Source organism: Ursus maritimus, unplaced genomic scaffold (assembly GCF_017311325.1).
Source record: "Ursus maritimus isolate PB19 unplaced genomic scaffold, ASM1731132v1 scaffold_29, whole genome shotgun sequence".
NCBI classification, from domain to species: Eukaryota; Metazoa; Chordata; class Mammalia; order Carnivora; family Ursidae; genus Ursus; species Ursus maritimus.
The window spans coordinates 25,792,954-25,815,214 of NW_024425452.1; the positions used below are offsets into that span (position 1 = coordinate 25,792,954).

The 22,261-nt window shown below is 42.4% G+C and overlaps 1 protein-coding gene, 1 non-coding gene and 1 pseudogene across 3 annotated transcripts; 1 reads left to right on the forward strand and 2 right to left on the reverse strand.

The window, feature by feature from the left end:
- The window catches only part of LOC103657479, a 1,476-nt pseudogene extending 237 nt beyond the window's left edge, over positions 1 to 1,239 (reverse strand).
- Positions 1,079 to 22,055, reverse strand: CGAS (cyclic GMP-AMP synthase). Of its 2 annotated transcripts, none has more exons than XM_040643668.1 (5): positions 21,351 to 22,055; positions 15,358 to 15,577; positions 9,277 to 9,519; positions 6,308 to 6,410; positions 1,079 to 1,298 (listed from the first exon to the last, which is right to left on the reverse strand). In XM_040643668.1, the coding sequence occupies exons 1-5, from the start codon at positions 21,999 to 22,001 to the stop codon at positions 1,259 to 1,261; spliced, it is 1,257 nt and encodes a 418-aa protein (XP_040499602.1). In that variant the 5' UTR covers positions 22,002 to 22,055; the 3' UTR covers positions 1,079 to 1,258. The 2 variants fall into 2 exon arrangements, with proteins under 2 accessions (XP_040499602.1, XP_008683129.2); XM_008684907.2 differs by lacking the exon at positions 1,079 to 1,298 and adding an exon at positions 4,225 to 4,594.
- On the forward strand, positions 14,950 to 15,053 carry LOC121105754. The gene has a single exon (XR_005838404.1). It is a non-coding gene; the product is annotated as a small nucleolar RNA U13 (small nucleolar RNA).
- Positions 22,056 to 22,261: the final 206 nt, after the last annotated feature.

Consider the following 22,261-nt stretch of genomic DNA (forward strand, 5'->3'; position numbering starts at 1 on the left):
TCTTCTCCCGTTTCTCTTTCACGGCTGGTGGGGGGATTCCCGGGAGTTGTATCTGGGGCCCAGGGCTTCCCAGGGACCCTGGGGACTTCAGTTAACTTTGAACACACCACAGGTGAGACTCTGGCCAAGTCTTCTGACCCCAGCAGCCCCTCGAAACCAAAGCAAGGCAGACGGGTAGCCTTGGGTGGCAGTGGAGGCAGAGCCCGGGTCTCTAGCCGCTGGAGGACCGCCTGGACAGAGACGGACATCTCCAAGTCTCCAGTGTCCAGGTCTTCTTCCCTGGAGTTGGACTCAACGTCACAGGACTGGTGGTGGGGGTGATGTGGATACCACATGTCTTGAAGAGGTCCTCCAGAGCAGGCTCCTTGCTAGGAGGGTTGTTTTCCTTCTCCAAGAAGAAAGCAATCCTTGGGCTCCTTTGAGGTATGTGGACAGACAGGATCTCTACAGTATGGGCTACAATCTTCAAAATGATGGGCTTTCTTTTTTTTTTAAGTTTTATTTATTTATGTAATCTTTACATCCAACATGGGACTAGAACACAGGACCCCAAGATTGAGAGTCACACGCTCTTCTGACTGAGCCAGCCAGGCACCCCTTAAAATGACTTTCTGACTAGAGCCACATGGGGTGCCTTGGCCAGATTTCAGGAAGGGTGCTCGATCAGGGCCTGATTTCTGCTGGGACCTCCACAGAGACTGAGTAGGAATGGGACCCTGGGCCTGGAGCACCGGGCAGCCCCTCTGGACCACATTCGCCTCTTAGACACATGAGTCTTGGTCTCTGTCTCTGCCACCACTTGGGCTCACACCAACCCAGAGGCTGATGGAGACCCTACATGTCTTATTTTTAAAAAGTAGTTCCCATTTTCCCCTTTATTTTTCATCACAAGATGCAACCACTTTATCTTTTAGCCATTTCTTTTTTTAAAGATTTATTTACTTGAGAGAGAGAGAGAGAGAGAGAGCAAGCATGAGCAGGGGGAGGGGCAGAGGGAGAAGGAGAGGGAGAATCCCAAGCAGACTCCTCGCTAAGTGTGGAGCCTGCCCCAGGGCCTGATCTCATGACCCTGAGATCACGACCTGAGTCAAAATCAAGAGTCAAATGCTTCTTAACTGAGCCACCCAGGCACCCCTTAGCCATTTCTAAATAACATGCTTATATTGCATTTTCTTGGTTTTTCAATTTGCTTTTATCTACTCATTTCCCACTATAAGAGAAGTAATTCAGCCCATTCATACCTGTGATGGTTATACTCTTAGTGTGGTTCCATGACTCTCACCTCCTGGGATTTGTATCTAGTTAATAAAGATATGAACATATAACTTAAGTTAGTAACCTAACTCAGAGAGAAGTCTTGCCTTTGCCATTAGCTTCTGGTAGGTAATCACTAAGCCCCTGGAACATGCCAGGAAGTCTATCAAAGTGATTTATGGTGGGGCTTTGAGTCATGACCTCCAGAGTGGTTGGACTCTGAGGTTAGACCTGTAGGCAGTCAACCACTGAGCTCCAATAAAACTCCTGGACACTGCGGTTCAGATGAGCTTCCCTGGTTGGCAATATTTCATGTGTATTGTTATTGCCAATGCCAAGAGAATGATGCATGCATGACCCCACAGGGAAGGGAGAAAAGAAGCCCTGTTTGGTATCCTCCCAGACTCTGCTCTATGTGCTCTTCCCTTGGCTAATTTTAACCCGTATCTTTATCCTGTAATAAATTGTAACCAGTAACCAGGAGTATAACGGTCTCAGTGAGTTCTGAGTTCTTCCAGCGAATTATCAAACCTAAGAGTGCTTTTGGGAATCTCCTGAAATTGCAATTGGTGTCAGAAGTGAGGCTGGTCTTGTAGGGGCTGTTTTTCCCCTGTGTAGTTGGCTAAACTGGCACAACACTCCTGAGTGAGACCCTTCCCCTGGAATATGTGTGGGACCTGTGACTTGCTTCCAACCAATTAAATATGGTAAAGGAGATGGAAGGTACATGATTATGTGCATGCAATTATGTTAAATAAGACTGTAGCACAGCCTCTTGTTGGAGTCTCTCCCTCCCTTGAGCTCTGATGTGACCAGCCACGTTGCGTGGGCTGCCAGTGCTGGGCAGCTGACATGGCAAGGAACCCAAGGCAGTTCCTAGCAGCTAAGGGCAACCTCTGGCTGCCAGTCAGAAAGAAACTGAAGTCCTCAGCCTTACAAACGTATGGACCTAAATACTGCCAGCAAAGGTGGATCCTTCCTGGTCAAGCCTCAGATGAGACTGCAGCCCCAGCTGACACCCTGATGGTAGCCTTGTGAGACCCTGTGCAGAGCCATGCCCAGGATCTTGCCCTCACACACTGAGAATATCAATGTGTGTTGTTTGAAGCCACTAGGCTTGTGGTAACTTGCTATGCAGCAATAGGAAACTATAGAATCCAGCCCCTCTACCCCACTGTCACCATACAAGCACTCAGCCTGTTCCCTTATCCTCCCCAAATAACTCATCATAATTTTATAGTTTTAAAGATTTTATTTATTTGTCAGAGAGCGAGCAAGAGAGAGAGCGAGCACGCACAAGCAGGGGGAGCAGCAGGCAGAGGGAGAAGCAGGCTCCCTGCTGAGCAAGGAGCCTGATGTGGGACCCGATCCCAGGACCCTGGGATCATGACGTGAGCCAAAGGCAGGTGCTTAACTGATTGAGCCACACAGGCTCTCCCAACTCATCATAATTTTGATAAGACTAAGAGTCAATGGTTATATTATTTTGACTTCATATATAAATACAGCTGAGCAATATTCTCAAATCAGACTTTTCTCACACGCATTCATTTTTCCCCTGAAATTAAAAGAAGTTTGGATTTTTGTTTGTTTTTTGTGTAGCTTTCTATTATTTACATTCACTGTCCCCAAAACTCCCCTCTAAATGTCTAACTTTTCTCTTAGTATGCTCAAGTAGGTTGTTAAACAAGATGTATAAAATGCACAAACCATAAAGAAGACTAATAAATTCAACATTAAAATTTTAAAACCTTGTTTACTAAAAGACACCAAAAATGGTAAAGACGCTCCACACAACAGAAGTTATTCATTATGCAGACAACCAACAAAGCATAAATATCCAAAATATATGAAGAACTTCTACAAAACAATGAGAAAACAGTACAATAGCCAATAAGAAAATGTGCAAAATATACAAGTAGGAAAAAGTTAATGAACAGCAGCTGCCTCTAAATTGAATGTTGCCTGAGAAGAGGAGAAAGGGTGATTCCATCTGTTCCTTTAGGTGTTGTACCATATGCATGTATTGCCTTTTCAGAAATACATATAAAAGTGTTACTAAAGGGGGGCCTGAGTGGCTCAGTCGGTTAAGCATCTGCCTTCAGCTCAGGTCATGATCGAGCCCTGCACTGGGCTCCCCATTCAGCAAGGAGTCTACTTCTTCCTCTCCCTCTGCCTGCTGCTCCCCCTACTTGTGCCCTCTCTGTCAAATAAATAAATAAAAACTTTTTAAAAAAGTGTTACTACAAATAAAAATAATAAAAGAAAATAAATTATGTTTCATATTTGGCCACGTGCATTATTCGGCATTTTGCTATGACTTTATGGATTTCCTGAGATATGTAGAGACAACGTAGGACTTACATTTTCATTTCCTTCTTGCCTATTCTAGCATAAGACAGGACGTTACCTCCAAATATATTTGAACATTGAACAAAGCCTACCAGTTTTATGGAGGCAATGATCATTTCTAATGTTGTCTCTTACAACTTTCCACACACATTTGTGCTAGATGAGAAGTACTGTTCAATAAGTGCTTGAGGAATTTAACTCAGGTGATATGTATTTTGCCCTTTTTTTTTCTTTAATTTTATTTGTAAGTAATCGCTATACCCATATATGTATTTTGTCCTTTTTTTTCTTTAATTTTATTTGTAAGTAATCGCTATACCCAACATGGGGCTCAAAACTTACAGCTCTGAGATCAAGAGTCACATACTCTACCCACTGAGCCAGCCAGGCACCCCTTGTCCTTCTTTTTATTCCAAACTGGTAAAGCTTTTCGATTTTAAATACTCCTTTTGCTTCTTATTCCTTGACTACTTTCTTTCCTAGGATGATCAATCCTTTTAGACTGATTAGAGTTTAGACAGCTGAGAGCTAATCATTATTTACATGTATTGTAATCGATCACTGATGTGACAAATTTCAAACATTCCAATTATTAAAAAGTCACTCTAATTCTTGATTCTTTTTAAAAATATAATTTCAAAATTCATGAAAAACTGGAAATCCATTGTTTCTTTCATATTCAATTAGCTGTGATAGAAATTCTTTACTTATTTTGTCAATTTGGTCCCGAGAGAATAGATTGAATCCAGGAATAAAATAATGCTGGAGTTGTTCGTCCTTGAGGCACTCAAGGAAGTATGTCACACAGTTATCAAAGCAGAGCTCCAGGTCTCTGGTGTGCCACTGACTGTCTTGCGGGTCCTGGGTACAGACATGAAAGAAGGCAGTTTTCACATGGTAGGAGCAGAATTTATCCAGTTCCTTTCGGGGTCCAAACTTTGTTTTCAATTGTTCTAAGAGATACTTCATTAGTTTTAAGCAATCCTTCCTATTGAATAAAAAGGAAAACCACTTATTTTTATTTATTTACAACCTGCTTCATTCCACAAAAAGCTTTAGGTATCTTCCAGGAAAAATATATGAAGATACAATAAACAATACAGACAACATATATATAAATACGAAAAACAATAAAGACGCATAAATATAATTATAGGGTCATCCTAAAACTTGGTTATGTTTTCAAATATATGCTTTGAAGTTTCGAAAACATTTTATTCTTCCCTCTTTCCTATTTTTAGCTTAAATATTCTATCAGGATGAATTCAACTATAGGAAACTGGCAGGTATTTATACTATTCATTCAGTCATTTAGTACCTAGAAAAATCTTGTTTTAATTTTTATTTAGTAGTTGACAAAACATAATGCTTATAGTCTTATCAGAAATATATTTTTCTTTCTTTTTTTTTTTTTTTTTAAGATTTTATTTATTTATGTGACAGAGAGACAGCCAGCGAAAGAGGGAACAGAGCAGGCCAGTGAGAGAGGAAGAAGCAGGCTCCCAGCAGAGGAGCCCGATGCGGGACTCGATCCCAGAACGCCGGGATCACGCCCTGAGCCGAAGGCAGACGCTTTAACGACTGCACTACCCAGGCGCCCCAGAAATATATTTTTCTTAATGCCTGTTTCAAAGACTACATATGAAGCCTTAAAAAGCCTCCTATGGGACGCCTGTGTGGCTCGGTTGGTTAAGCATCTGCTTTGGGCTCAGGTCATGATCCCAGGGTCCTGGGATCAAGCTCCCGGGCTCCCTGCTCGGTGGAGAGCCTGCTTCTCCCTCTCCCTCTGCCTGCCACTCCCCCTGCTTGTGCTAGCGCTCTCTCTTGCTCTCCCTAATAAATAAATAAAATCTTAAAAAAAAAAAAAAAAAAAAAAAGAACTTCCCACGCCAGCACTTTGGATGTTCTTGTTTTGACATTTTAACTTCTGTGAACCTTCTACCGGACAACTTTAGAAACTCGAATGATTTCCTTTCAATCTCAGTTCTTTATGGTGTGTATGCTAACAAGAAAAATAATTACCCACCTCTCAGTGTTGCTTCAAGTTTAGCTAGTCAGTCGCTGGCCTTCAACACAAACAAACCATCTAGAAGGCACCAGTATCAGTACCTAATAAGAGTGATCTTTTGGCCTCCTCCCACTCTGACATTAATACTCATGACCTTGAAGCCACCAGAATACTAAGACACACCCAATTGTTGTGGCTAGCCATGGTGAGTGTTCATATCCTCTCACTCTGCCATACTTCATACAACTATCTGATCTAGGTTCAGGAATATGCTCTCTGGCCTTGCCTTCTAACAACACTATTTCCTTGGGCCCTTGGATCTGGCTTCCTGGTTTCATGCTCATCCTCTAGATACTACTCCAGAGTCAATCCAGCCATGCACTGCCCTCAGGACTCAACTCGGCAATGATCATCTTCAGGTTAGAGCTATGAAATCAATAAAGAATTAAATGTTCAGGGGCGCCTGGGTGGCTCAGTTGGTTAAGCGTCTGCCTTCGGCTCAGGTCATGATCCCAGGGTCCTGGGATCCAGCCTCGTGTTGGGTTCCCTGCTCAGTGGGGAGCCTGCTTCTCCCTCTCCTTCTGTTTCTCCCCCTCCTCGTGCTCTCTCTAATAAATAAATAAAATCTTTAAAAAAAAAAAAGGATTAAACGTTCCACAGACAATCCACCATTTAACAAAATAAGGAAGTTACCTGCAACATTTTACTCCATCAGTTTCACAGCATGTTTTGGAATGTCCATGACTTTTCAAAAGGTCCTTTTCAATGTGAGAGAAGGATAGCCGCCATGTTTCTTCTTAATTTCCAAAAGAAAAATAGAAAAGCACTTTACCAAAAACATTCATATGCGAACAACACAATACTGTAGTGATTTCCTTCACTAAAATATCACTCTGGAAAATTTCTAGGGGGAGACAGACCAAAAGAAGTGAATAGATAAATAATGTAATTACATATTAAAACAAGTGATTTGAGGGTGCCTGGGCTGCTGTTCTGTATGGATAGATGTTTGTGATTTGTCGCGCATAGCCGACCACCCGGACGTGCATATACACGGGCAGGCTGAGGAATATCGTTTGTGAGACTCAGGCTGTGTGAATAACCTTGGGAGCCTACTTGTTTGAAATATATTATCTGGCCTCCAGTTCAGAACCGGCCCTTCTGTTCTGGATGCCAAGAGCCACAAATCTTGCCTCACATCCCCTCCTGCTCCAGGCTGGGCTGGCCCCCCAGAATGGAATCCGGGAAGGGAGGCAAATACGCATAGCCCAGGTTCCTTGAAAATATAGAAACATGATACATGGAAATGCAGCTCGTTCCAAACTGCACGTAGGCGAACAAATGTTTGATTTCAAACCCTGTTATTTGCCCCATAAATATGGCCCTTATGGGGATGGTCAGTTGGAAGTCTCAGGCGAGGGAGGAGGTTCCACCCAGGCCTCTGTATCAGGACTCCAGCCGGACTGTCTCCACCGGGTTCCCCGGCTGATGAGGCTGGATGTGGTAAATACCCGATTTGATGTAACTTTGCCTTATTCTTACTTATTGCCTACTATTACCTTCATCTATGTGTACTCCTGTTTCTTTGAGGTTTCTATAATAAAGTTTTCTTTCCTTTTCAAAACTGAAACACGGCTGTTGTGAATCTTTTGTGCAGAACAGTGGCTCAGTCAGTTAAGTATCCGGCTTGTGATTCAGCTCAGGTCATGATCTCCTGGGTCATGGGATTGAGCCCCACATGGGGCTCCACACTCAGTGGGGAGTCTACTTGAGATTCTCTCTCTCCCTATGCCCCCCCACTCTCTCTAAAATAAATAAATAAATCTTTAAAATAATAAAATAAAACAAGTGATTTGAAGCAGACAATGGGCTGAGATAGGAAAAAATGGTGGGGAGTGGCAGGGAACTTTATATAGGTAGCCCTGATAAGATGTAATACCTTTTATATATTGCTAAGTTCAGTTTTTTTAATATTTTGTTTCAATAATAATTTAAATCAATTGATTCAAATTTTTTGTTAATTTTTTTATACCATCCTTGTAAGTTTTGGTATTCATGTAGAATGAACAAGGAAACATTTCCTTTTTTTCTATTCCTTGGCAGAGTTTATATAAGAATAGAATGATTTCTGCCCTTCTCCCCAAGTTTTACCATGGCTAGCTCTTTTACATTCTGACTACCCTATTATCTAGTTGGTTTTATACCAGAAATATATGATTGGTTTATAATTTAAAAATCAATCAATATACTCTGTCTCAACAGAATAGAGGAGAAACATATGATCATCTCAATCAAAGCGGAAATGCAGCTAATAAAACTTAACATTCTATTCAAAATTTAAATAAAAAACATCTCTCAGTAATTTAATTCTGGAGGGAAACTTGATCTGAGAAAAGGTAGATTTAAAAAACACATAGCTACGTAATATAAGGTAAAAAGTTGAGGTTTTTCCTTTGCAATTAGGAAGGCAGGATGTTGGTTATCCCCATTTCTGTCCAACATGCCCTGGTTATCCTAACAAGCACAGTGAGGGAAGAAAGAACAGGGACATAGCATTGGAAAGGAAGAAACAAAGCTATTACTCTTGATAGAAGATATAACTGTGTATATAGAAAATACAAAAGAAGCTGGGTGACAGGTAGGTGTAAGTTCAACATATTCTTCAATCTACTTTTGGTTTAAAACTTCTCATAATAAAAAGTTACAAGCGCCTATGAGTAAATCTAACAAAAAATATGTATATAATGTTCTTTAGATTTACTTATTTATTTGAGAAAGAGAGAGTGGGGGAGGGGCAGAGGGGGGAATCCTCAAGCAGACTCCCCGCTGAGCGTGGAGCCCGACACCAGGCTCAATCTCACGACTCATGAGATTATGACCTGAGCCAAGTGTCCGAGAGTCGGACACTTACCTGACTGAGCCACCCAGGCATGCACCCACCCCCAGAAACTTTCAAGTAGATTTGATCAAACCAGTATAGAGATGCGCAAACAGGTTTAGAGAGGCTTGGTTAACTAGCCCAAGATCACACATCTAGTAGGAGAAGAAACCTCAGGATTCAGATCCAGGGTAGTCTGACTCCAAGACCAGTACTGCCCTTCTCTATTGAAAATAAACAAGCAAAAAGTAACATTCAAATGTGGGTTAGAAGACATTTTAAATCTGACTATTTGATAGTACTACTACAACTATGCCTTTTTCAATTCCATTCCTCACCAAACTCCCATCTTACAGTCCATTTAGCCTGATGGCTCTTGATAGTTACTGTTCTAGTATATAACATTAACAACGCTTGGGGAGCCTGGCTGGCTCCACGGTTAGAGCATGTGACTCTTGATCTTGAGGGAGTGAGTTCAAGCCCCACGTTGGGCATAGAGCTTACTTTATTTTTTTCTTCTGAAGATTTTATTTATTTATGAGAGAGAGAGAGCACGAGCAGGGGGAAGGGCAGAGGCAAAGGGACAAGCAGACTTCCCACTGAGCAGGGAGCCTGATGTGGGGCTTGATCCCAGGACCCTGGGACCATGACCCGAGCTGAAGGCAGACACTCAACCAACTGAGCCACCCAGGTGCCCCCATAGAGCTCACTTAAAAAAAAAAAGAAAAAAAAAAGGACAGACCACACTTTTATGTCTTTAAGTTAACCTTCACATTCAAGATACCTTGAAAACCATTTCCTTCCTTTGCATGCTTGGGTACCAGGTAAAATGGCTGTCGTCTTAAACTGGTTTTAACTTTTGTTCCAAGCCACTGACTGATGGGCAGTCCTTCCTGGGTGCTAGCAGGCCAGCTGCTTTTTGACTCCAAAGCCAGGATTATATCCACAGATATTTCTTTAGGTTTTCTAATAAGAAGTGTTACAGCAGGGCTCCCCCTCTTCTTCTTCTCCATAATGACATCTGTATCTGTTTAAAGGTATAAAAGGGGAAGATGGCATTTATCAATCCAATTTTCTGTGAAAATAACACACCTGTCATTGAAGATCTATAAAGTGCCAAGTCTAAGGTGAAAATGAGTTCAAAAGTAGAAACTGACTCCATAAAGCAAAGTGTTTCTCCCCATTTAACCAATATTTATCGATACCTACCATAGGGAAGCATTGTCAAAATGCTGTCTGGTATAAATGATGAGGAGCCCCTGAAGACTTTGGGCTTTGGGGGTGCTGTGACTAAATTTTCACTTAAATGTATGGATGGCAGTATGGAGAGAAGCCTGGAGAAAAGAGCAGATGACTGGCAGGGAGGAGACAGGCAACGGAGAAGACCACAGGAACAGTCCAACCCAGAGGGTGTGTGTGCCTGTGGCACCACAGAGGCAGGCGGCATGAAGACAAGGGAGCAATCCATGTTCACTGCAGCATTACTCACAACAGCCAAGACACGGAACAACCTAAGTGTCAATGGATAGATGGACGGACACAGAAATTGCGGTTACATATACACAGTGGAATATCATTCAGCCTTAACGAAGAAGATCCTGCCACTTGGGACAACATGGATGGATCTGGAGAGCGTTATACTAAGTGAAATAAACTAGATGCAGAAAGGCAAATACCGTATGACCTCCCTTTTCTGTGGAATCTAAAAAAGCAGAATACATAGAAGCAGAGGGTAGGATGGTAGTTACCGGGGGTGGGGAGGCGGGGGAAATGGGGAGATGTTAGGTACAGAGTACAGTTATGTAGGATGAGTAAGTACAGAGATCTAACGTACAGCATGGTGACAGTCAACACTACTACGCTAACTACTGGAAACGAGCTCAGAGAGTAGATTTTAGGTACTCTCACCACACACACAAAAGGCAAGTATGGGAGAAGGTATGTTAATTTGCTTGCCTGTGGTAATCACTTCACTACGTATATTACGTCAGAACAGCAAGTTGTACACCTTAAATACAGCTGACCCTTGAACAACATGGGTTTGAAATGCGCAGGTCCACTTAAATGCAGACTTTTCTGGTAAATACAGTCCAGTCCAGTAAATGTATTTTCTCTTCCTTACGATTTTCTTTTTAAGTTTTTAAATTCCAGTTAATGTACAGTGTAATATTAGTTTCAGGTGCACAATATAGTGATTCAGCACTTCCATACAACACCCTGTGCTCATCCTGACAAGTGCCCTCCTTAATCCCCATCACCTATTTAATCCATCCCCCCCACCTCTCTCCTGGTAACCATCAGTTTGTTCTCCGTAGCTAAGAGTCTGTGTCTTTTTGTCCCTTTGCTCCTTATTTTGTTCCTTAAATTCCATACATGAGTGTGATCATATAGTATTTGTCTTTCTCTGACTTATTTCACTTAGTGTTATACTCTCTAGCTCCATCCATGTTTTTGCAAATGGCATTATTTCATTTTTTATGGCTAAATAATATTCCATTGTATATATACCACACCTTTATCCATTCGTCAATCAATAGACACTTGGGCTGCTTCCATATCTTCGCTATTGTGAAATAATACTTCTATAAACACAGGGGTGCATGTATCCCTTTGAATTAATGTTCTTGTATTCTCTGGGTAAATACCCAGTAGTGCGATTGCTGGATTAAAGGGTAGTTATATTTTTAACTTTTTGAGGAACTTCCAGACTATTTTCCAGAGTGGCTGCACCAGTTTGCATTCCCCTCAACAGTGCATGAGAGTTCCTTTTTTTCCACATCCTTGTCAACATCGGCTGTTTCTTGTGTTTTTGATTTTAGCCATTCCAACAGGTGTGAGGTGATATCTTTTAGTTTTGATTTGCATTTCTCTGATGTTGTCATGATAAATATCTTTTCATGTATCTCTTGGCCATCTGCATGTCTTCTTTGGAGAAATGTCTGTTCATGTCTTCTGCCCATTTTTAATTTTTATTTTTTTAGAGATTTTATTTATTTGACACAGAGAGACACAGTGAGAGAGGGAACACAAGCAGGGGGAGTGGGAGAGGGAGAAGCAGGCTTCCCACCAAGCAGGGAGCCTGACGTGGGGCTTGATCCCAGGACCCTGGAATCATGACCTGAGCTGAAGGCAGACACTTAACAACTGAGCCACCCAGGCGCCCCTGCCCATTTTTTAATTGGATTATTTGTTTTTTGGGGTGCTGAGTTTCATAAGTACTTTATATATTTTGGATACTAATCTTTATCAGATATGTCATTTGCAAATATCTTCTCCCACTCTGTAGGCTGCCTTTTAGTTCTGCTGATTGTTTCCTTCGCTGTGCAGAAACTTTTTATTTTGATGTAGTCATTCCTTATGATTTTCTTAACATTTTTTCTCTAGTTTCCTTTATTGTAAGAATATAGTATAATGCATATAACACAGAAAGTATATATTAATCAACTGTTTATGTTATCAGTAGGGCTTCCAGTCAACAGGAGGCTCCTAGTGGTTAAGTTCTGTTAAGTTATATATAGATTTTCGACAATGCGGGGAGGTTGGTGCCCCAACTGCCCTGTTGTTCAAGGATCAACTGTACAGTTTTTATTTTTTTTAAAAAGACACAAGTAGGGGCGCCTGGGTGGCACAGCGGTTAAGCGTCTGCCTTCGGCTCAGGGCGTGATCCCGGCATTATGGGATCGAGCCCCACATCAGGCTCCTCTGCTATGAGCCTGCTTCTTCCTCTCCCACTCCCCCTGCTTGTGTTCCCTCTCTCGCTGCCTGTCTCTATCTCTGTCGAATAAATAAATAAAATCTTAAAAAAAAAAAAAAGACACAAGTAGCAGAAATGAGAGCAATTAAAGAGGTCCAAATTGACAAAACTAGTAGATGGACTGAATCTGTAAGGTAAGAAAGAAGGTAGAAGTTTGTAATACCATCCCAGGATTTTGACCTGGGAAATGGCTGATGTTGATGTGATTCTTCAAAATGGAATAATCAGAAGGAAGAAAGAACGGGTTGAGATGCACTTCATTTTACACACACTGAGCTCTAGGTGTGTGGAAAACACCCAAGTGAAGATGGCCATTGGATAGGTGGCTGTGGTGGTCAGAAATTCGGGAAAGGCCTCTAGATGAGAGACACTGGTTTTGGGATTGGGAGCTGTACAAGCAGTAGTTAAAGACTACTCCTAGATAAGACTTCTGGAAGGGACCACAGTGAGAGAAAAGATAGAGGACCAAGGAGGAAATCTTAAAGAAGGCCCTCATTTTCTGATTACTTAATCTGTAAAACCCACTTCTCGCCCATGATATCCTTCTACCCTCCTATTCCTACTAAGAAGTGTCCATCTAGGGGCGCCTGGGTGGCTCAGTCGTTAAGCGTCTGCCCTCAGCTCAGGTCATGATCTCAGGCTCCCTCAGCGGGAAGCCTGCTTCTCTCCCTCTCCCTCTGCTTGTGTTTCCTGTCTCACTGTCTCTCTGTCAAATAAATAAATAAAATCTTAAAAAAAAAAAAAAAAAAGAAGTGTCCATCTACCTTTCAAAGGCACCCTTGCACAAAGGCTACCCTCTCCTTCTTAAGCACCTTGTTTCTTCAATTGTTCCCTCTCTCCTCAACAGTGGCTGCCCCCTCCCTACTGGATCATTCCTATCTGTATATAAAGGGTTCTAGTATGTCTCATTCTAAAATATACCTCTCTCTTGATCCCACCCTGCCTCTTCCCCACACTTACCCATCTTTCTGTGCCTTTCGCAGCTGAGACCTTATAAAGACATGCCTACACATGCTATCTTTACGGCATCCCTGCCCTTTCTCTCTTGTGTGCTCAGGACCCCACTGGAACTGCTAAGTCAATGTTACCAACAAACCCTACAAAACTGTAGACCAAATCCAATGGTTTCTGGACATCAGTAGCACGCTACACACTGACCGCTCATTCTGCAAAACACTTAGTCTCCTTACCTCCTTCTCTTCTCCCCAACCTCTAACAGGATCCTTCTCTTACCACTCTACTTTTTTTTTTTTTAAGATTTTATTTATTTATTTGACAGAGAGAGAGACAGCCAGGGAGAGAGGGAACACAAGCAGGGGGAGTGGGAGAGAGAGAAGCAGGCTTCCCGCTGAGCAGGGAGCCTGATGCGGGGCTGGTTCCCAGAACGCCAGGATCATGACCCAAGCAGAAGGCAGATGCTTAACGTCTGAGCCACCCAGGTGCTCCTCCCCTTACCACTGTACTTAACACTGCAACTCCTCCTCCCCCATCCTATCCCCAAAACTCCTCATCCCTCTCACTTTGCTATACTTTTTCATCATAAAACTTACTACTTCCTAGTATATAAGATAATTATGGTTTCCATTTGTTATTAATTGTATGTCTGCCCTTACGTAACCATAGGTACAGAAGGGTGAGGGTCTTCATCTATTTGTTCATTACTGTATCCCAAACACCTAGAACATCTGGTACATTAGCTGATCGATGGATACTGACTCATGAATAAATGAATCAACCCTCTCTGCCTACGTGGTCTCATCCATTACCAATGCCATTTATATGTTTACATACAGCCCAAACATATCCTCTGAACTTCAAACCCATATCCAATTACATATTTGACATACTCACTTCAGTGTATCATAGGAATCTCTAACTTAAAATATCCCAAGCCAAACTCCTCTAATTCATACCTCAAAATACATTCCTCTTCAGTCCTTCCCATCGTAGAAAACGGTACAATCAATCCACACAGGTGCCTAGTCAGAAACCTAGAGGCCTTCTTTAATTCAACCCTTTCTCTCAACCCCTACACGTAATCCAGAAGTAAGCACTGCTGCAAGCTCGGATGTGTCTGCTTCTCTCCATCCCCACCTCCAGGTAAGCCACCACTATCTTTCACCTGAATTACTTCAATATTTTCCTTTTTCTTTTCCCTATTTGTCTTTTTAGAGTATCTTCTCCAGAGAAGCCAGAGTAAACACCTAAAAATACAAAGTCAATCATTATTCCTTAATTAAAACCTGAATGAACATGAAATCAATCTGAATTCATTTCCCGGATCTACAAGTCCTTGCACAATCTGGTCCCTGGCCACCTCTTCAACTTCATTTCATGGCACTCTTCCCCTTGTCCACATAGGCCTCTTTTTGTTCCTTGAGCTTGCCAAGCTCTTTTCTGCCTTGGGGTCTTACTCCACCCCAATTGCTACTACTTCTCCCAGTTCATTCCCTTCAGAGTACTCAGTGCAATTTGTGTTTACAAGCTTCAAGGGGCGATCCCAGTGATTTTATGCAACCACATGTACCCAGTGACATAAGACAGCTGTCCAGTGAATATTCAATGGAGACCAAAATAGAACTAATCAACATTTAGGAAGAATGCCAAGAAAATGTAGTAAACTAAAATCAAGAGCAAAGAGTTGTTTCTAGAAGGTAGTCATCAACAGTCTGCTGCAGAGAGGTCAAGAAAGATCAGGAGAGGATCCTTTTGTAGTTCATAAGTGTGATGACTGGGTGTTCACGCTGTTGTGTGACATATGCCTCCCTCAAACCCTGTTATGACCTCGGCACTTTACCTGTCTGATATGGAAAAAAAAAAAAATCAGGAGAGGAGTGTACATTGGCAATTAGTAGGTATGATTAGAACTTTAGGAATCAGGGGCGCCTGGGTGGCTCAGTTGTTAAGTGTCTGCCTTTGGCTCAGGGCGTGATCCCGGCGTTGTGGGATCGAGCCCCACATCGGGCTCCTCTGCTATAAGCCTGCTTCTTCCTCTCCCACTCCCCCTGCTTGTGTTCCCTCTCTCGCTAGCTGTCTCTATCTCTGTCGAATAAATAAATAAAATCTTAAAAAAAAAAAAGAACTTTAAGAATCAAAAGTCAAAAATCTTACCTTGAATGTTTTTAATTTCTTCCTTAATGATCTTCCTAAACTTCAACAGCATCTTAGAAGCTGATAATATTTCGTCTTCTAAAAACTGACTCAGAGGATTTCCTTTAGGATTTCTTTTGAACTTCACAAAATAATAAGCACCACTGTTGCAATATTCTTCTAGCTGAATTCTGGGGACCTCCAGTTTGAACATTATATCAAATTCATTAGGAGCAGAAATCTAAGAAATAGTAAAAATAGCACTGAAATGTTGGTTTGTGCATATTTTCCAAGCAACTGCAACTTTTTTCTTGAAATATCCACTTAACACCCTACTTTGAAAAGCAAGATTCCTAAGATTTATACCCTCTGGAAGTGGGATGAGTAGAAGTAGGAGAGTGTTCTTGTTGTGGTTTGTAGGTTCCATACTCTTTTTTTTTAACCAAGAGTACGCATTATTTTATAATTTAGAACAATTTTAAATATCATGCAAGCTTTTAAAATCTATACCAGCTTTTTTCTGATTTTAAAACTTAATTGAAAACCTATAAAGTGCTATATTTTATGTCACAAGATACACACTGCAGCCATCCTCCTGTCACAATGGTCTAAAAAAATGTGTGTAGTCATGTGCTGATGCAAAGGCCATCTTGTCAGAGCTGCTGGTCACCCAAGTAACTGTGAGTGCCAAGTCATGCACTACATTAGTGTCTTTGAACTCCAGCATTTTATTTTTTTTTAATTATTTTTTTAAAGAGTTTATTTATGTATTTGACAGAGAGAGAGATAGCGAGAGAGGGAACACAAGCAGGGGGAGTGGGAGAGGGAGAAACTGGCTTCCCGCTGAGCAGGGAGCTTGATGCGGGGCTCGATCCCAGGACCCTGGGATCATAACCTGAGCCGAAAGCAGACGTTTAATGACTGAGGCACCCAGGTGCCCCCATATCTTTAACTTTAGAAGACAGTGTCAATTTTTTAAAGAGGTTATACCAACGTATCCTCTCTTCATCAAGGTAAGGGAGTTTCAGTTGCTCCACATCTTCTAAGATGGCACTGTCAAGTCTTTAAAAAATTTAGCCATTCTACTGGATAGATGTGGGGTAGAATCTCATCATGACCTTAATTTACATTTTCCTGATGATTAATGACCTTGAATACGTTTATTGTTATTCGGATGATATATTAAAGCATCTATTCAAGTCTTGTGCCCAATTTTAAATTGGTTTGTCTTTTTCTTACTGATTTGCACTAGTCCTTTGTCAGATATACATATTGAGAGTAACTTCTTCCAGTCTGTGGCTTGCATTTTCATTCTCTCAATGGTGAGAAGAAATTCAACTCTAATGAAGTCCAATTTATCTATTTTTATAGTTAGCAATTTTGGTGTTTTTTTTAATTTAAGAAATATTTGTACATCCCATTGTTATGAAGATACTCTTCTATGCTTTCTTCTAGAAGCTTTGTTGTTTTACCCTTCATCTTTAGGTCTATTTTATATCTTGAATTAATTTTTGTCTATGTGTGGTAGGTGGCTCTCATAGCTATCCAATAGGCCCAGTATTGATTATTGAAAAAAACCATCCTTTCTCCCATTGAATTACACTATTGCATATATTTTGTACTCAACTGAATTATATATGCAGGTCTGTCTCTGAACTGTCTACTCGATTGGCCTATTTGTCTATCATCGCACCAATAATAACTGCTTAATTAGGGTAGCTTCATAGTAAGTCTTGCTTTTTGACAGGGTAAGTCCTCTGACATTTTCTCCTTTAGAACTGCCTGGGGTGGGGCACCTTGGTGGCTCCGCTGGTTGGGCGTCTACCTTCAGCTAGGGTCATTATCTTGGGGTCCTGGGATCGAGTTCTGCATGCGGCTTCCTGCTCTTGGGGAGCCTGCTTCTCCCTCTCCCTCTGCCCCTCCTCACCCCTATGTTCTCTCTCTCCCTCTCTCTCTGCTCTCTCTCTCAAATAAATAAATAAAATCTTAAAAAAAAAAAAAAGAATTGCCTGGGTTATTCTAGGTGCTTTGCATTTCATTTCAATTTCATTTCATTTTCATTTCATTTTTTAAAGTAGTCTTCACTTTCATTTCATTTTTTTAAGTAGTCTCCATGCCCAGCGTGGAGCCCAACGTGGGGCTCAAGACCCTGAGATCAAGACCTGAGCTGAGATCAAGAGTCAGATGCTTAATCAACTGAGCCAGCCAGGCACCCCCCCCCTTTGCATTTTCATTTAAATCTCATAATTAGCTTGTCAATTTAAACAAAAAATTGATTTTTTGATTTTGGGATTTTGACTGAATTGCTCTGAATCTATGTAGATCAATTTGAGGAAAACTGAACATGATATAGATTTCCATTTATTTAGTCTGTTTTCAAATTTACTCAGCAATGTTTTGAAATTTTTATCATCTTTAGCAAGATTTATTCCTAAATATTTGATGTTCTTGATGCTATTATAAATGGCATTTTTACATTTCATTTACACTTTTTTTGTTGTTAATATGTTGAAGTACTTTGATTTTTGTTTACTGACTTTGTATCCAGCAATCCTGCTAAATTCACTGATAATAGTTGAATAACACAGATTTGAATTGGACAGGTCCATGTATATACGGTTGTTGTTTTTTAAACACTACAGTATTATAAATGCATTGTGCCTTCCTCATGATTTTCTTAATAACATTTTCTTTTCTCTTCTTACTTTACTGTAAAACATAGTACATAATACATATAATGAACAAAGTATGTGTAACTCTTACTGTTCATCAAAAAGTCAGTCAATACTAGGTTCTTAGTAGTTAAGGTTTTGGGGAGTCAAAAGTTATATGCAAGGGCGCCTGGGTGGTTCAGTCGGTTAAGTGTCCGCCTTTGGCTGGGGTCATGATCCCAGGGTCCTGGGATTGAGCCTGCTTCTCCCTCTCCCTCTGCCTACTGCTCCCCCTTCTTGTGCTCTCTCTCTGACAAATAAATAAGTAAAATCTTAAAAAAAAAAAGTTATATGCAGATTTTTGACTGCATGGATGGGGAAGGGTTGGTGACCCTAGTCCCTGTGTTGTTTAAAGGCCAACTGTTTTTCTAATAGTTTGTACAAAAAGTCAAGTCATCTGCATAAATAAGTTTTATTATTCCTTTTCTGATCTTATGCATTTTGCTTCTTTTTCCTGCCTTGTTACATGGGCTCTATGTACTCCTTTACCTCCTCTTTTGATCAGTTATGACCATAAGATTCATTCACATTGTTGCATGTGGCTGTAGTTTATTTCTTTACTGGCTAATGTATTACCGGCTAAAACCACTACAAGTACTTGATTTCTATATAACCTTTCACTCAGCCCAAACTATATGATTGGTAAATTGCAAAGAGACAAAGAGAACATTATGGGATGGCAATTACACAGAGAATTTCTATAAGAAATCTTCCAAATTTTCACCTAGAACTTGACAATATTACAATAAAATATATGAATAAAAATGTGTCAATATAGAACCAAGTAAATAAATTACTGAGAGGTGTGTCTATCCTTTTTATCAATTACAAAGAGTTTGGAATCTAATTTTGAAATCCGAGTATATGAATAACAGAAGAAAATACACCAAAATGATAACAGTGAATAAAATAAACAGGAATAATATTGCTCTTCTATATGCTTTTCCTAACTCTCCAGGGCCATCAACATGGAAAAGGGGTGAATATGGGAAAGGCTGAGAAAAGTGGTGGGGGAGAGTGGGCAATTGTGGGAGCCTGCTACTGAATTAACTGGTGGAGCCAGGCAGTGGATCAACTCTACAATGAAAGTATTTCGGTTTTAAAAATCAATACAGGTTTTAGGTAAAACAAATTTCATTCTATTTCTTCCAACAGTGTATGATTTTTTAAAAAGGAGGGGCACCTGGCTGGCTCAGTCAGAAGAGCACATGACTCTTCATCTCAGGGTTGTAATTCAAGCCCCACTTTGGGTGTGGAGATTACTAATATAAGTTCAACTTTTTTAAAAATAAAAAATAAAAATAAAAAGGAGACTGGTTTTGGGGCACCTGGCCTGGCTCAGCCAGTAAAGTTTGCCCCACTCTTTATCTCAGGGTCCTGAGTTCAAGCCCCACTCTGGATGTGGAGCTCACTTAAGGGGAAAAAAAAAAGGGAGACTGGTTCTGACTGGAAACTGCTTTAAACATCTTATTGTTCCTGAACTGAATGATATTTATGTAATAAGGATCATACTTAAGCCAGACAATCTAATGAAAATTTTGCTCACTTGGCTTTCAAAAAACTTTAGATGGAATCATATAGTCTTCAGTGCTAAAAGAGTTTAAGATTCAAAGACTGGGGGCGCCTGGGTGGCACAGCGGTTGGGCGTCTGCCTTCGGCTCAGGGCGTGATCCGGGCGTTATGGGAACGAGCCCCACATCAGGCTCTTCTGCAATGAGCCTGCTTCTTCCTCTCCCACTCCCCCTGCTTGTGTTCCCTCTCTTGCTGGCTGTCTCTATCTCTGTCGAATAAATAAATAAAATCTTTAAAAAAAAAATTCAAAGACTGATACATACACTGTCTTTTTAGCAATAAACAAATATCACTGAGTCCACACCAGTGAAATGGGCAGCTGTTTAGGCTACAATTTATGTAAAACATTCTGTGACAAGGGAGTTTACAATCCAGGTGGCAAGCCAAAAGAAAAATACATGAAAGGTTTAATTTCCACTGAAAGCCACCAGGTTAAATGCTTATCATGGGAATGAAATCTGACTCTGCTACCCTAGAAGGCAGAGGTCTTGAGAGAAATCAGCCATCCTTTCTTCTTGAGCACACTCATTCATTCATTCGTTTGAATACTTGCTATGTGTTAAGGCTTAGAAATACAAAGATGCATAATATTTGGCTAGAGGTTAACAATCATTTACTTCTGAAGGAGAGAAGTTAATTGAATAAAGCCAATATGTAACTACAAAATAAATTATGATCACCTAAATGCTCTCAGCCTCTATTTCTGTTCATGCTACCTCCAAGATTTTACACATCTACTGGAGGTGCACAGCCCAGCCCTGAAAAAACTGACAGACTGGGTGAAAACACAACTAAAGAAATCTGCCACTGGGGGCGCCCGGGGGGCTCAGATGGTTAAGCGTCTGTCTTCACCTCAGATCATGATCTCAGAGCCCTGGGATCCAGCGGGCTCCCTGCTCAGCGGGAAGTCGGCTTCTCCCTCTCCCCCGACCCCGCCTCTTCCCTCCCCCCAGCCCCGGTTGTGCGGTGCTCTCTCTCTCTCTCATGAATAAATAAAATCTTAAAAAAAAAAAAAGCCACCACTAGTCAGGAAAGAATCTCCAGTCAGGAACCTGCTCCTAAATCTTCACTTCATACTGGAATGAAGACTTTAATAACTCAGCCACACACAAATAAATGGAGCCGTGGAATACACACCCTAAAACAATCACACTGTATGTGTATTTAGGAGGTACACTTTTAGGATCTGTAGATTTTTTCTTAAAATTTTTAACCACTCACTGTGAGGTTCCCATGACATCTGTAAAAGAAACTGGGGAGACAGGAAGCTCGCAGGGACTGGGGACTGACTGAAGATGTTCTTCCTATAGAGTTTTTCCCATGGGAAGAATGTTCCTACATATACTAATTTTGTGGAATTTTTCGCACTCCTGATTATCCGAGTCAGAATTTGACTAGGGCACACCAAGTATAGCACCGTTACAGAAACTCAACACAAATCTGCTTGCACTAATGAATCTATATACATTTGAATTCCCTCAATAGTAGTGTCTTGACAGGAGCGGGCAACCAACATTGGTTTAGCTGTACGTTCGTTGGATGTATAGATGGATGAACGAACAACTGTTCCTCTTTTTGGTTGGAACCATGTCACAGGCCACAAAGGAACAAGAGTCTGAGTTACTTCCGAAGGGAAGTGAGGGACCGCGCGACCTGCGGGAGCGGGGACTATCGGGCGGCTGGGGACAGGGGCGAGGGAGTAGGCGGGAGGAGAGGCGCGGGGCGGCTCACCTTCACGTGCTCGTAGTAGCTTCCGGTGCGCAGCAGCGACACACCTTCGAACTCGGACTCGCAGCTCTGCAGTCTCCGCAGCAGGTGGTCCACAACCCTGTTCACAACCTCCGCCGCCTCTGAGATTTCCTGGCGCCTCAGCCTCAACTTTTCCAGCACCGCTCGGGGCTTCCAGGCGCCCGGCGCCGCCCCCCTCCGTCTGAGACTCGAGGCTGGAACCAGAGGGCCGAGGCCGGAGACCTCCGTGGGCTCTGGCAGGGCTCTCTGCTCCCCGGCGGCGCGCGCGCCCCTCTCGCGGCGAGATCCAGTCCTGGGAAGGGGCGGCCCCGGGGCCGCAGGAGGCGCCATCTTCTCCGCGGGAACCGCCAGCCCCTCCACCACGTCCTCAGCGCCCAGAGGCGCCCTTTTAGCGCGGGTAGTCCGCGCGCGCACCTGTGGTCTTTCCGGGGAACTTGGGGCACTCTTCTTCCGCCGGGATCCAGATGCCCCGACGGGGCCGCACTTTTGTGCTTTGGGCCCGGCGGCCCCAAGGGCGGCTGGATGTTCGCTGGGGTCCGCCCGGGGACCCTTCACTCCTTGCGCCAAAACCCTGGGGGTGGCGGCTCCGGCCCTCGAAGTTGTCCGCGTGGCCTTTCCGCGCCGGGGATCCATGGCTTGCGCTCTCTGTTCCGCGAAAGGAGGGAGCCTCGGCTTCGGAAAAGGCCACGGGAGGAGGAGCCGGCAGTCGCAGCGGGAAATGAAACTTAAATATCTGGCGGGAACGCTGGGACCGCGGAGTGGGAGCACGAGCCCAGGCGGAACGCTGGGAGGTCACGGGGAGCCACGCCCCGGCCGCCAAGGGGCGGGCGGCCCACGGTGCCGGTGCCTGGAGAGATGCTAACTTTCTCACCCTCCAGTGCACGCGAGGTCCC